Source organism: Athene cunicularia, assembly GCF_003259725.1.
Source record: "Athene cunicularia isolate RWA chromosome 4 unlocalized genomic scaffold, athCun1 chr4_part2, whole genome shotgun sequence".
Lineage (NCBI taxonomy): Eukaryota > Metazoa > Chordata > Aves > Strigiformes > Strigidae > Athene > Athene cunicularia.
The window spans coordinates 9,782,078-9,797,439 of NW_020799099.1; the positions used below are offsets into that span (position 1 = coordinate 9,782,078).

At 41.3% G+C, this 15,362-nt stretch overlaps 1 protein-coding gene across 2 annotated transcripts in view; it reads left to right on the top strand.

Annotated features, from left to right (window-relative positions):
- The window catches only part of LOC113479567 (probable bifunctional methylenetetrahydrofolate dehydrogenase/cyclohydrolase 2), a 49,183-nt gene extending 34,335 nt beyond the window's left edge, over positions 1 to 14,848 (top strand). The window contains exons 8-11 of one of the 2 annotated variants that reach the window (XM_026847721.1): positions 5,061 to 5,150; positions 10,829 to 10,949; positions 11,701 to 11,853; positions 12,156 to 14,848. In XM_026847721.1, coding sequence (XP_026703522.1) covers positions 5,061 to 5,150; positions 10,829 to 10,949; positions 11,701 to 11,853; positions 12,156 to 12,210 — 419 coding nt within the window. In that variant the 3' untranslated portion in view covers positions 12,211 to 14,848. Of the gene's footprint in view, positions 1 to 550; positions 2,058 to 5,060; positions 5,151 to 10,828; positions 10,950 to 11,700; positions 11,854 to 12,155 lie in introns of those variants that run through there. The other variant, XM_026847720.1, reaches the window with a different exon arrangement.
- Positions 14,849 to 15,362: the final 514 nt, after the last annotated feature.

Below are 15,362 nucleotides of genomic sequence, written 5' to 3' on the forward strand. Positions count from 1 at the left end.
GGGTGGTGTCATCTTTTTACCTACAAAATGAGAACCCCACCTTCCATAGCTCTGGTGGATACTGAAGGTGCAGTATCACCCTTGACAGATGGGGGTGATGCAAGTCTGTGCTGCCCTCTTGGCATCATCCTGCCCTCATGTCACCCAGACATTCCTGGGCCAGATGCTCAGCCAGGTCAAACAGTCAAAAGCTGCCACTTACCAAAAAGTTTTGCAGGATTAACTTTCCATCTGTCTAATCACAGGCTGCAAGAATGTATGTTGCTCTCATGAGGAAAGGACAGCCTGCTGCAGGTGGATCAATTCAAACAGGTTCTGAAACCATGCCCCAGAGCTAGCCCCTGGGTAATAATTCAGCTGAAGAAAACTACCTTTCAGCCCTGGTCCTGACTGTATTCTGTCACTATTATGGCTGTAATAAGACTTCTGCCTTAACTTTTCTCATATTCTGCAGTACTTGCCAAGTCTCAGTCCTTTTATGCTCATTGCCAGTTAGGCATATGAGGGCAATTGAAGAGAAAAAAAAAAAAAAAAAAAAAAAGTCTCTTAGAAGTGAAGAAGAAGGCTGGCTTTATCACTCCAGTGCCGGGAGGGGTAGGACCTATGACTGTTGCAATGCTTCTGAAGAACACACTTACAGTTGCTAAAAAGCTCATTTACTAGAGCAAGTGATCTACCTTGGAAGAAGAATCCAAGTTGTTCTATTTATTGATACTCAAAACATTTATTTTTTACTACAAAGATATTTATTTCTACATTGTATTTATTTTTTCATGTAAAATACACTGAACCCAATAGTTTACAGAATGTTTAAATACTTTGTGTTACCTCCTACTGACTTATTGCGAGCAAAAATGAATTGGAGAATGCAGCCTATGCAGATAATTGACCACCAACAATGTTATGTGTGTGAAAATGAAGAATGAAGCATGAATTACAAATACACCTGTGTATCTGGGATGATGTGCAATTACCAAGATCTTCCAAGCACTTGGGACCTGTAATTTTGATCAAACAATATGAAAACTTAAGTTTCAACATGCTAGATATCTCTTTTAAAATATGGTTTGAATTCTAAGGTTATGGAGCACTCTGGGTGTAGTTTGAAGTCTTGAAATTAATTTTTCTTAAACCCTCGGAGATAGCAGCAGAAATCTTGAATCTGAAAGGAGTGAAAGACTGAAATTTTTTTTTCAGCTGCTAGGCAGTAATGTTGACATGAATGCAAATGTTCAGTACATGTTTTAAAACGATCGAGTAAACTTGAATGCTGGTGAAATTCTGACCTTAAGCATATGCAAGAGGTATGCATGAATAAGTAGCTAGAATTGAGGCCAGAATTATTTTCTTTCCATGTCTGGATTTGTTTGACAAAGTGTTTTGGTGCACAATGCCCTCATCCCACAAAAAATAACCCTGAATGGATGACTGGGCTGGATCAGACTTTAATTAGGTAGAATGTAGTTAAAACTGCTATGTATGTACATGATGTATAAGGGGGGCAGGGAAGAAGAGGATGAGAAAAGGAAAAGTTTATCCCTGATGAAATATTTCTGTTGGAATTTTAAGCCATTTAACTATTCTCTTTAATTTTCTGAAACTGCATGAAAGGGTTTTCTTTAGTCCATGATGTAAGGCTCAGCCCTGTGAATCCTTGGCTACAGTGTGTTGCTGCTTAGAGAGGACTATATGGGATAATAAGATCAGTGTGTTTCTATTCCCAAAAATTTTAATTCCAAGATAGATCTAGAACAGTATCATGCAATGTAAAAGTTGGAGTGGAGTTGCTGCTGAGATACCAGCTGAACTGTGTGCACTATTGAGATGAAGAGTCTAACCCAATTTCCACTGAAGTCAGTGGGAGCCACTTGGGAATTTTATCTTCATGTTTTTATCTCAGTTGGGATAACTTTGATTTAATTGCATCAAGAGCCTTAGGTGTTTGCAGTTAGAATATAGATAACTTGAAAGGGGAATTTAAAAAAGAGTTGTGGCTAAATACTACTGCCATTAAACAAAAAATGTGCTTACTGTAATAAAAGAAACAAGATGGAGCATCATTTCTGTGCTGATTGTTCTTGTGATGGACTTGCTGAGAGTTCTGTTTAATGCAGTGTTCAAAAAAGAAGTTGATAGAATCATTACTAAATACATAGTGCAAATAGTGCAGACACAATTATCTGTTTAAAATTAAGTGGTAGTATAAGTGTTAGGAGGATCAAGGTGCCTATGGAGATAATACTTAGACTGATCAACCCATCATTGACTAAGATGGAATAAAACTTGTTCGCTGTTATGTTGGTCTTGGTAAAAAATGTTAATACAGTTTTGGGGGTGGTTGTGGTTTTTTATCAGTGTGTCAAGAGTGGAGCCAATGGATGACTTTTGCATGTTCAGTCATTAATTTTCTTCATCTGCTTACATTGCTGTCTGTTTTCTTTGATTTAACTATAATCATATCTTTTTTTTTTTTTTTTTGGCAGAATAACAATTTATGGCATTTTGCTTACGTCGCTTGAGTGAGTCTGCCTCTTATGTCCTACAGTTTATTGTGCATCTTAAGCTTTTTCTCTTTCTCCTATGGTAAATGGGTTAGTGTTACACAAAAGCCAGTGAGACCGAGGTTTTGTGCAACGGCATACTATTTTCAGAGCTGCCAGACACATCTGTGAGAGTATTCTCCACTGGGAGAACATCCAGAAGGAGCATCCAGAGGGAAGGGCCTATTAACCACCCCAGAAAGCATGCTTGTGTGCCAGACCTGGTCAAGTCTGGTCCAAGCACAAATGCCCTGTGGCAGACAGAGGCACGGCCTTATCCACCAAAGCCTTCTCACAGGCCTACCACACCCAGCTCTATTGCCTAATGACAAAGCCACCTCTCCGATTCAAGCTGGATTAAGCTCCCATTGTGTAGATGGGTGTAGAAAGCAAGGCTCATGAGACTTAGCCCTGCTCGGGACTGATTGCAGAGGTTATCCAGGTAGGCATAAACACTCCTGTCAATCTGAGGAGTGCGCAAGCTGCACTCGATCAGCGTGCAGGCATGCAGCAATTCAGGATAGGGAAGGAAGGGAAAAGCCTCCTGGAATGCAGTCCATGAGCAGGAGAACGCGTAATTAAAATGTGCATAACTAGCTTGTGTTTTTCCCTTTACATGTGAAGTGGTTAGATTTAATCCTACCGATCACTGAGGAGAGTGCAGCATAGGGGGAGAACTGGAGCTGACTGGAGTTATTAGGGCATTTATCATAAGGGTTTTGGTTTTAAAATGTAAAAATTGTGAAATGTTTTTGTTGCTTGGAGGTCACAGTTGAGAAAGCAAAAGTTGTTGTTGGGGTGAAGTGTGTAACTCTCCTTTGATGAGAGTCGGGTTGTTGATGTGTGTGTACGTTATTGAACTGGGCCTTTCTGATGATCTGCTCCAGTATGTTTGGCTACATAAGTACCCTTCAGAGACCAGTCCTACTTGTTCCAAGCTACCTGTGACCAAGGACGTTGCACTGCATCTGGGGCTCTGGAGACTGGTTTAGTTTAAGAAGTGTGTATGACAGGTATGTCTTGGGGACCTACAAACACTTTATGTAAAAAGTAGGATTGTTCTCATTATGCATACCTATTTTCCTGAAAAGGTAGAGATGAGCTTTTATGGCAGTATAGTGGCAGTAGTAGTGAAGTGATCACCTAATACAGGAGGCAACAGCTTTCCTGCTCTTTAGGTGATTTCTCAGAGCCTGGGCTTTGCCAGCTTTCGACTTATGCCCTGCACAACCATGCAGAGCTCCAGCCAGCAGTCTTAGGGTTTTGCGGGGCTGGTGGCCTGCCTTGCTTCAGTGTTGTGCACGTGGGAAGGCTGAACATAAAGTGATTAGCATGCCCCTCGGCTCACCAGAGCCTGTGATCAAAGGCTTCTTGCTGGCAGTCACTGATGGAGAACATCATCCATTATCTTTATGTCTGATCACTTCCTAATCTTGGCACTAACTGTTCTCCCAGTTTCTCTTCTGGATGGCAGGGAAGGACCAAAGAAGGAACACGGGCAAAGCAGGGGCTGGTCTCTGGACCCTGAACTCCAGAGTAGCATCCTGAATGCCTAACAGTCCTCCTGGAAGTAACATAAGACCTACATTGCTAAGGGAAAGAAAGATCAAGTTTTTCACAATATGTCATTTTTCATTTTTCTCACCTTTGCTTTGCCGTATTTCGTGTATCTGCTCTGGCAGATACCAGGTCTCTCTTTAAAACTATATCTTTGTATGCACAATTATGCCCACAGGTAATAGGAAACCAGGGTTTCAAAAGAAAACCTGATCCCATTGCCAGATAATAGCAGTTTCCTAAATAAATGTGTGGTTGCCCTGGGGGTTGAGGTTGTTGCCAGATGCACCTTTTTTTGATTGGTGAGAACAGCAGATGACGCTTCATGGCATATAAGTGTAAGAGAAAACACGGGAGCACAGATAAGCAGAGCAAGCCAGCCATCTGGAAAGAAGAGTTGAGAAGGTGTTAAAGCAACTGCTTGCCATGGCATTTGGAATGCTAATCTATATTTTGCTGAAAGGTAGGTTTGGAGGAGGCTTTTCAATGTTGTAAGATACAAAGCTTTGTTGAACAATAGTTTGCTCTTTCTGAAAGAAGCAGTAGGGGTGGGAAGCATACGAAGACATTGCAAAGCAGAATTACTTTAGCAATTTTAAACCTGTATGAAATTTTAACTGATAGGGTATAATTTAGACTCTTTGAAGAGAACCTACTTAGACTGGTAAATAGGTGTAACGTAGTATATTACAGGTATCTGTGTCATAAACTGTGTAAGATAGTAGAATGGAGAACAGAACGAGAGCAGAATGGATATATATTTGCAAACAATTGTTTCCCCACAACCATAATTACGCTGTGGCAAAAGGAAGTTTGAGGCAAGAATGTTTTAAATCAATTGTTATTATACTGCTGCATTGTATAGAATTGTGTTAAGTGGCTACGTGTTTTCTGGATGAAATGAACCTTGAATAGATATACTGAGTTTTTCTGTTACAGTAAGCATCTATTTGCATTACACAGCAATGGGGGCATTGAGTGAAGAGTCAGCTATTACTGTTTCATCCCTCAGCACAGACTTATGGAATAATTGGACAAAAAACCACGCTGAAGGTATTTCTTTTTTGTTCTGTTTCTTTCTATTCATCTGTCACTTAAAACCAAACCAAACCAAAAAAAAAAAAAAACCCAAAAAAACCAACCAAACAACCCAAACCCCAAAAGAAAAAAAGAAAGAAAAAAAAACACAAAAAAAACCCCACAAGCCAGCAAAATGTATTAGCTGCTATAATGCTCCTGATACTTGGAAACCGGTGAATTTTGTGTGTTGGATTTGTAAGATGAGCTGCTTTCTTCATGAACCTCTCTAAAGGTTCCACTGCCACTTAGCTGGGGTAGGCTCACGTTGACCAGCTAGAGGATCATTTATCCAAATTCAGTTATAATTTTAAGAAGATATTTTAAGACTGATTGGGATAGATGATCTGCATTTCTGATGGCAATTTCTGTTACTTTTAACTAGTGCTTGGTTTCTAGGTGTCTTCAGTGTGAATCTTTATGCTCACAAGTGGGAATGCAGCAAGCATAACTTCAAGTGATGCCTCTCATTACTGTTACTCAGTAGTTTCTTTCTTTGTTGCAGTTTTGCTCTCGGCTATCACAGCTTCCACAACCCTTCTCAGAGTGCTAGCTCTCTCTTTTCTTTCTTTTTCTGTTCTGACTGAAATGTGAACTCAAGCTATTTCCCTGCCAACATGAGACCAGAGCGCGGTGTTTATCCTGCAAGCTGCATTTTGATGTTACTTCAGGTGCTAGTGATGTCATTACTTGTGGAGAACTGTGCGATCTGGAACTGAGGTTTTGGCAGGTCAGTAAAGGAGGAAAGGATTTTAACTGTGATACTTACTAATGTCTTTGTACTTTAAAAAGAACATAAACATGCATACAAATCATCTTCTGTTAATTGTAAGTCATCACAAGATGTCTTAAAAGCTTTTTTTAGTAGATCATAAGCTTTTTATTTTTCTCATAACAAGTTCTTTTTTTGTCTCATTTGTCAAAGTGGTACGGTGTTACAGATATATATATATACATTCATCCATACATATATATGTGGGTTTCATATATATATATATATATATATGTAAAATATATATGATATATATACACACACATACATGTATGTGAAGTCAAGAAGATGTTGATTTTTGACTTTTGATTTATCAGTACAGCACTGTGGTCTGGTGTGGTACATGATTCTTCCAGAGTTGTGTACAACAAGCAGGAATATAATGAAGTAGTAAAATGTTGTGACTTAAGTACCCTGTTTGTATTCTTTGTAGAAAGCAGGAGTTATGGGTCATGTTTTAACAAATAAGAGGCTTATTTACAGGGACACAGCCATGTCTGTAGTTATCCCATGTACCCTAACGCTAGCTCTGGCTGTGCAAGTCAACGACATACAAGTGGTTTTAGTTGAGAGTGTGTTCCCCTCAAAGGCAAAAGCAAGTTCACAAACATACAAGCACATGTTTACACAGGTAGCTAAAAGTATACTTTGGTGGACCTTTTACCAAGCCACTGAAAAGTTAGATGACTTTAGAAAGTTAAGCATTTCCAGAAGATCAAAAAGACATTCTTAGAGTCATCAAAGAAACTGGCTGTTTCTCTGATGTTTTCTCGTAGCTCCCATTCCCGCATAAGTTGTTTATATTAAGATTTATAACCAAGGTATAGTAATATTGGATCCTAAGAAAATTAATTCCTGCTTAAGTATCACTGGAGGAACTGGCAGTTTCTTGTGAGATTGCAGTTCCTCTGAGGACTGAGGTGTGGTTTGTGGAAAACCATTAATTTGTGCTCAATCCATTTGTATCCTATTTACAAGATCATGTCCTATTTCCTTATTTTATGTTACATAGGCTTTACTTGTCACCAGTGCTGGCACTGGGAAACGTTAGGCTCAGTGATCAGCCAGGTGGGAAGAACGTAATGGAGAGGGTGCCTGGCTGGGAGCTGACATGGCAGGGATAATGAACTTCTGATGCTGTTTGGGCTGAAGGGGAGCCTTTGTAGCAAAATAGGCAGCTACGAGTAGGAAAAGGCTTGGTTTTACTGGGATAAAAATGAGATCACCTCATTGCCATGAACTGCTTCGTCCGTGCAGCCTGTAAGGGAGGCCCTGAACCTGGGGCTGACCCCTTCTTTGCCTCCCCTTTCTGACTCTCTTGTTCCTCCCCAACGCACCATACTTGAAGGCTGAGCTGTCGTGGTCTTAGTGGCTGACTTTTTGTTGCCAGTCTGTCAGTTTTGGCATGCCCAGGCTTCCAAGTACCTGTAGTTTTGATTTCATGTCAGATCTTGCCAAGTGTATCTGTTTGAATGACTCAGTTGCAGGCAACTGTCAAGTGCTTACACAGCATGCTTTTCTTTCCTCACGTGACATGAAAGGGCACATGGATGTGTTTATTCAACAGCTTATTCAGTATCTAGGTGGATAATATGATACGAATTAGCGTAATGCTCTGGGGTGGGTTAGAAAGTCGTTCTTTTTGTTTTCAAGACTCATCATTCTTTCAGAGCTAATTTGTACTTTTGCAGTGTCAGAATAATTAGCACTTAAAATCTTTGTGTGTACATTTAAGATCTGATCTTGCAACCTACAATGGACAAAGCTCTTGCTCCTGAAAACAAGGGAGGAATATATTGTTCATTTGTCGCCTGTGCAGCAAGATGTTTGTCTCCAGCGCTTTCTAGGCAGGCTTCTGCTCTAGCTGACCTTTGTTTCTAATGACAGTACTAACTTTCACAGCACTCTTGGGTACGTGAAACCTCTTCCCCTGTGAAGTGAGCTTTCTTCCAGACATTGGTGGATGGAAGGGTGCCACCTCTCGGCAGTGGTGGGGTAGATGAGGAGGGATGGTCTGGCTGCGTGAATCCATCTGGTGGAAATTTGCGTAGAGGTGGCTGGGGATTTTATGCCTCAGGTGTGTAGATTTTTACCTTCTCTCTCTTTTTTTTTTTTTTTTTAATCTATATGGCAGAGATACATGAAGAAATAAGTGAAATATTAAACCTGTGCAGTACACATCTTCTCAGGGCCTGGTAGAAGAGTAATTCTTTGGGTGGCAGGAACACACATTAAAGGGTCCTGTTGAGTGGTTATGTCAAGCAGTTTTGTAGTGAATTTTTCAGCCTCCTTTGCACTGAAATGGTGATTCAAAACAGTTTGTGCTGAAGTGTTTGAGGAGAGTCACAGGGGAAGCATGTCCATTGCCTGCTTACTTAAACTCTTCCCTGCAGTTTTGGTAGCTGGTCTGCAGGTACATTAGACTTAAATAAAAATGGGCTTTTGCAGGTCTCCTGCATTTCCTTGGCATGCTGAGCCCTGCAGCTGTGTTTACCACGTGGTTTGTTTTCTGTTGTGCTTTCCCCAGCAGTGAGCATCATACAGTCCTCCTGTGCAGAAAAAGGTATCATCCATCTCATGTCATAAAATCTGTCTTGTCTTCCTGAAATCTGTCATTCTTAAGTTGTTCTTCTCTTCCTTAAATCTGTCCCTCAAAGGCCTGGTCCTGTGCTGACTGTACTCTCAGCCAACAAGCCTGTCCCCGGAGCTTGTCGGCAGCGTTCCCAAAGCCAGCCAGAAAAGAGCCGGAGCTTGATACTAGAACTCGTGTGTAGCCAGTGCCAACATCTTCCCCTGCAGAGCGTGTGGTTCAAGGCTATGGGTGTGTCTGCCCTACACAGGGCTTTCTATAGCAGAGATACCACTCTGGTTTCAATGTATGGGGACAACTTAGCAGTGGTAGCGTAGAGCTCACTGCGAGGTGATGCTGCATGCAAATCTGGTCTGCAAGCCGCTTCAGGTGCTCCCCTGCTGCATCGTAGTGAGAGATAGGGATAAAGCCTCGGTCTCGGCATATCCTCCAGTCCATATGTACTGTCACTTGAGTGCTAGGCCAAAGGTGTAGATTTGGTTTGTAGTTTCTAGCATTGTGTTTCTGTGGCTTTAAGTCTGTCATAATGTGAAGAACAACTTGTGATTTTTTTGTTTTGTTTTGTTTTGTACAAGAGTGGAGAAGATGTCCTTTTCTGAGCCCAAAGAAGTTCATTTGAAAGCAAGACATGTTTTTTCCACATCTATAACCTTTCCTGAGAAAGTGTAGTAAACCGACATGTTCTTTCTCAAGCAGACTTGAATTGTTACTTGTTCTCTATATGTCTCCTGATAAGCTGGAAGTCTGATTGCTCTGTCAGGTTTCAGAGGACACTATTTTCAAAGTAGTGTTGTTTGATCTGAATAACAGCGATAGCATCATAGGTCTTAGGTGTCCAAACCACATGATTCACAACTGAAGTTGTGAATTGCTCTAACATGCAGACATACAGTAGAGCAACTGTTTGCCATCAGTTGTCATCTCTGTGATGGAGCTGCATAAAGGACAAAGAAAAAAATTGTTTAGTTGAGTACACGGGGAATTTCTGCCATTAAATGACTCAAACTGAAATTTGATTGGTAATTTAGGGGGCTGGTGCTGTTACTCCTGAAAAATGTGTTGTGGGATCTCAAGTTCCCTGCAGGACAGCTAGAGGCCTGGTTCCATCAGTATAATGTCTCCAAACCTTGATTCAGCACTTAGTCAGAAAGGAAGGTTTCTGCTTGCTGTACCATTGTTTAGTCACTCTGAGCAGACCTTGTCACCTTCCTGCATGATGATATTTTTCTTGTGGTCATAACTGAAAGCTGGTGTTGACACACACTCAGTTAGGAAATCACCTTCAGCCATCACTAAAACAGTGCCCTGAAATAGCAAGACATTGCTTGGACACCCCACCCCACCGGCGATTCCTGTAAGTGGGTAGAGAGACCAGTTCAAACAGATACTTGCTTTGATGGTGAAGCTTTTGAGCTTTCTCTTCACTTGCCGCACCCCTGCTCCTGTGTTCCCAGATTCATGCTGGCCTTTGCACTCCTTCTTACACATCAGGGTGCCTGGCTCCTGGGCTCAGGCTTTCTCCTATTGTTATGTAACACTGATGCAAGATCCCCAAGAAGAGTTTTGATTCCTACATTATTCCCATTTGAGCCACCATGCTTGGGAATAAGGTAGTTATGTTCTGTGCTTTCAAAGCAGAAGCATGCTTACTGACCTGCGTGCATATAATTTTGTGCAAGTTCAGAAACGTCATAGTTGTGGACATGATTTTGCATGGCAAGACCAACCAGGCAGTCTTGGGTGCTTACAAGCGTAATTGAACACTCTGCTAACGTTAGACCGTGGAGAATGGAGGGAGAGAGGGAGCAATCCCACCGTTCGCCGCTCATAACTGCCGAGCTGGTGGATGGGAGTGTTAGAAAGGCTATAGTTTCTCTTGTGGTGGGGAAAAGAAATAAGGAATTAACCAGTAATTTTAATTCAGACTGGAAAGCATACTAATTCAGTTCTCTCATTGTGTCCTAAACCCTGATACTCCTGGGATGATTTTTCTGATTGAATTTCAGGTTGGATGGTGATGATGTTACCATGGATGAATCTCCCATAATCATTTTTATAGATGCTTTTGAAGAGGAAGTAATACATTTACAGTTTGTTCTTTCTCTAAAGCTATGCTGGAATGTCCCAGAAGCTTGTTCTGCTTAGCAGTGCTTGAATCTGCTCATGAGACATACCACAGTAAATGCATTTATTAAATGTCTTCTGCTGGCAATGTCTGTTCAACTTGAGTTGTGAAAATATATTCAAATGATTTTTTTCCCAAATATAATGTGACTTTTTTCTCTTTCACAGTAGACTACACAGAGCAGCCAAAGCTCTTGAAACTCATGCAGACCTGTCTTGAAGAACACCACAGCTATTGTATCAATGGGCTCTGTGCTTTCCACAGTGAATTGAGGAAACCCATATGCAAGTAAAGAATAATGCTTTTAAGTATCCTTCTTAGAAAATAACAACAGTAGCATTGTTTCTTTGGTACATGTTACTAATGTAATGTGACTAATTTTTGGCAGAGCATAGCTTTCAGGTGCCAGTCAAGTATTTGCAGGCTTAGTCCGGCACAGGTTTGAGTGCTGTGGTGGTTCAGGACTGTTAACGAGCCAGTAGTGCTGTGCTAGTGTAATACTAAGGAAGGGAAAGGGAAAAGTCACAGCTGTATAGGTCACTGCCACTATGGCATCTCAAATCAGAACTGATGCTGACTAAATAGTAGAGGAATAAGTAGATTTTCACAGTGAGCATGCTGAAGGGGGCAGGATCTTCCAAGAAGTCAGCTGCAACTCTCTTATTCTGTAATACATCATTCAGGCCTACGGTGTCTTTAAAATTTTCTAGGGTCCTTACTGGGCAGCTTTGGCCTTTGGAGACATTATAGCAGCTAAGGATCAGCAGAGCACAGTGCTCTTTGTCCACACCCTCCATGATGAGGATATGTTTAGACTGCATTTGCTGCTGTGACTGCAGTATTTGAGCTTGCTTTAAACTAGATAGACTGGGGCAACTGGTAGTCTTGGTGAAGAGGTTCTGAGTGAGCACCAGATCCAGCCCATCCTCATTTAGACTTGTTCTAAATTGTTTAAAACTGATGAAAACTGACGTGTTTCTGAAATAGAAAGCATAAGAAGTTCTGAGTAATGTTTGCTTGGTGTATATTTATTTTGTAGGTGCCTGGCAGGATATAATGGAGAGAGATGTGAACATCTAACACTAAATTCATATGCACATAATTCTTACGAACGCTACATTGCTGTGGGAATTGGTGTAGGAATACTGACAAGTGGGATACTTGCTATCATCTACTGCTACGTAAGAAAGAGGTATGGGAGATATGCAACCTTCTGATTACATTAATCTGAATTACAGTGGGCAGGAAGAAACAGTATGCAGAGTTTTGAGGGCACTGGGAGTGTGTTCTTGCCTGCTACTGATCTGCGGTGTGATCTTGAAGGAGTTGACGCAGTATGCCTCTGCTTTCCAATCTTCCAGTCGGATCAAATGGTGTGATTGTCTGAAACATGGTTTTCATTGGGGCTGCTTAAATGAGTTAGGCAATTAGATTTAGGTTCTGCTGTGGTTTTAGATTTGTCTGAGTAAGATCGTGTGATGTTGTCCATTTTAGATGCAGGAAATTGAAATCACCCTACAAAGTCTGCATGGGCGAGACAGCGTTGTGAAGATGGGGCATTGGGACACTTACCAATTTGCCTGTAAATGAGAGGAAGTTCTGCTGGGAAGGCCACCCCGCGCCATCTGGCAGGTACCCCAGCCTCGCTGATGAGATGAAATAAAGGGAATGACAGAGCGAGTACATATACGGAACTTCTGCAGAACTGGCGGGCTCCATTCACTGTTGAAGAAAGACTTCCTCCTTTTTAGTAAAGGTTGCTAGATGAGCAGGTCCAAACAGCTAAGGATACTTGCAGCCCTCTCAATACTCTCCTGTGTTTGGTATTTGCTGAGGGAAGGACTGGTTGGTTTTAGCTGTTTTCAGTCATTTCATGCCATAGTACAGTGTTCTGCTCTGGTCTTTTCTGTCTTTTTTTTGTTTGTTTGTTTTGTTTTGTTTTGTTTTGTCCCTCCCCTTCTTTTTCCTCCTCTGGAGGAAAAGCACAACCTGTCTCACAATGGAGTTGTGTTCTGAACATCATATGCTGACAAGAAACCATTTGGGTTCTGATTTCAGTGTCTGCTGCCTATGTGTGTGGATAAACAGCCCTCTTCCAACGCAGCAGTTATCTTCAGTGTGCTAAGCAAAGTATAGGCTTCTGCTGCCCTAAAGGACAAAATCATAAAATGCTTTGGACTGAGGAAAATGGATGGTTCTCAAACTTACTTGAGCTTAGGAATAGAGAGTAAGCAATTCCTGGAAAATTAGATCATGACACCTCCGAGTGTGGCAAGTTTTCAGAAGCAAAGGAATTGGACATCTTTCTCAAAATGGATTATTGAGTGTGCTCATGACCAAGAACTCTACTCTTCCCTAACATCATATAGCAGCTCATCAGATTCACAGAACTTCAGGCAGTACATTACCTTGGTACACCGTGATTTCAGCGCAAGACTTCAGTTGCAGGAGAAACTGAAATTTTGTTATGAAACTTCAGTATACCTTTGCCCAGGAAACAGACTTTATTTATTCTATTCTCACATTATGTGCACAATGTGACCACCCAAATAGGAAATAAATTACTTTAGGAATTTTGTTCCACCCTGGATGAACAGATTTACATATCAGATACTTGTTTTTCTTCATCTTGTCTACGAAGAATTGCAAAGGTAAAAAGATTTTGTTCAAGGAAAAGAGAAGAAAATTGGTTTTGGAGACCATGGCACTAACTGTGACTTCTCACTGACAGCTGAGAGTGTTTGCCAGTGCTGATAAGACTGGAGATGTCTCTAAGAGGTTTTCATTTCAGCTGTTGTATGTTGTAGACGCATCTGCTATGCTTAGTCATCTACAAGAAAAAGGCAGTTCGGTATTTTGTGATTTTATGGGATGATACAGGCTCCTACATTTAGGTGCCCTGCTGAAATGCTCAATTTCTTTGTTATGTGAGTTAATTTTCACAATAGGATGCATGTCATTTGTTGAAAAAAACCTGTGTATTTGTGAGACTACAATGATAATGTTGAAATGTGTCTGAAAGACTGGGCTTTGAAAGGATAAATATACATTTTGCACTCAAGTGGTCTGAAGTTCAGTGGGCTTCTCACACAGAGGCATCCTGGTCAGTAGCTGAGTCAGCTTGGCTCTCTGATGCCAGTAAATAAAACAACATGTCACACACTGGTTGGTTGGAGTCCCTGTGCAACAGCCTGAAGCAAGCGACACGTGCATGCAGAGAAAGGATTGGTGAGGAGCTGGATGGAGATGGACACCAGTCCTTTCCTCTGTGCATTGACATGAGCATTTTGTAAGAGGCACTGAGCTGATTTTCCAACTTTTTCAGCCTTTGTGTTTTCTTTATCTCAAGTTAAATCTTCAGATCTCTGTATTGTTCGCTCATTTCTATTATTCTAACCTTTTCTTAGTATCCACTGAGAGACAACTTCTGCTTTTCACAATTTTCAAGTCAGCTTTCAGTAGCTGCCCTCATATTTTGTGTCGCATGTATAGAGTGAGAGTGCAATTAGCTGTGAATTACAATCTGCGAATCTGCACATTAACACACAAAAAACACCATTCACCCCTAGCACACACTGGACAGACTGACAGACTGAACGGAAACACCTATTAGAAACATGCATGTTGTCGGGGAAACACAGGTGAGAGATCTTTCTCGTTGATCTCAGAGACGATTTTAGAGCTAGATGAGCCAAAGGATGAAAAGCCTCAAAGTTTTTGTCATGAGTGAATTTCCTTCTCCGCAGTGAGTAGTCTTTTCCTGCATGCACGTGGGGAATGTTGCATTCACTTCTAGAGGACCAGCCCTTCTGCATCACAGAGGCTGTGTCTTGGGGCAGACACGCACAGCAGCACAACTTGTGCAGGGTGTACATGCAGTTGTTAAAGGAGTCCTAAGGGCAGAAGTTTGAACAACTGAACTTGTCCAAAGAAAGCTGTTGGAGGGAGATGGGTTTTGTTTGGGTTTAACCATTTGCATGTCCTCTTACTGACTTTTTTGACACCTTTTACATACCAGTGGCCAAGCAAGTGCCTTGCAGGGTATGCAAGTGCTTTCTCAAACGTATTTACTCATTGCAGTGAAACAGTCTGTACCTGTAGAAACACACATTGTCTTCCTTTTTTTTTTTGATGTAGGTTAAACATAATGAGAAAAGAAGGTTTATTGGAAGGCTACGATTTATCAGGAGACTAAATCATGAAATTCTTTTTCTAGTTTGCTTTCTGGTCCAAGGTAGATTTGGAAGGACTGCCAGTGAAAGCTTGCTGAGATTTTTCTGCCAGTGGAAGAAAAGTGCAAGAGTGAAACACCAGATGAGTCTGTGCATGCAAGATGAGACTTTGTGTAAGGACAGAAAGAATAAAATGGAAAGACAAAGCTGGGAAGAAGAAAGGAAAAGGAGGTCTTTGCTTTAATTTAGTTTTCCAAATGGCATTGAGGTTTCCAGAAATGGGTTCCTCACCACCTGGGTTCTGTACACCCTTTGTGCTGAAGCACAACCTTGGAGCAGGCGCTTCTTAGACAGCAAAGGCTGGTGGCACCAACACAGATGACGGCTTTCTCCATTAGTCTGCAGTGTTTACAGGCTGTACCCCATGTGGGAGAAGAGTGTTGTTACTGCAGTTTTAAGGGATTTCATCAGCCCTAAGATGTGTTTGAGCTATCACTGCATGAATGAATCACTCTGCTGTTTGATGCAG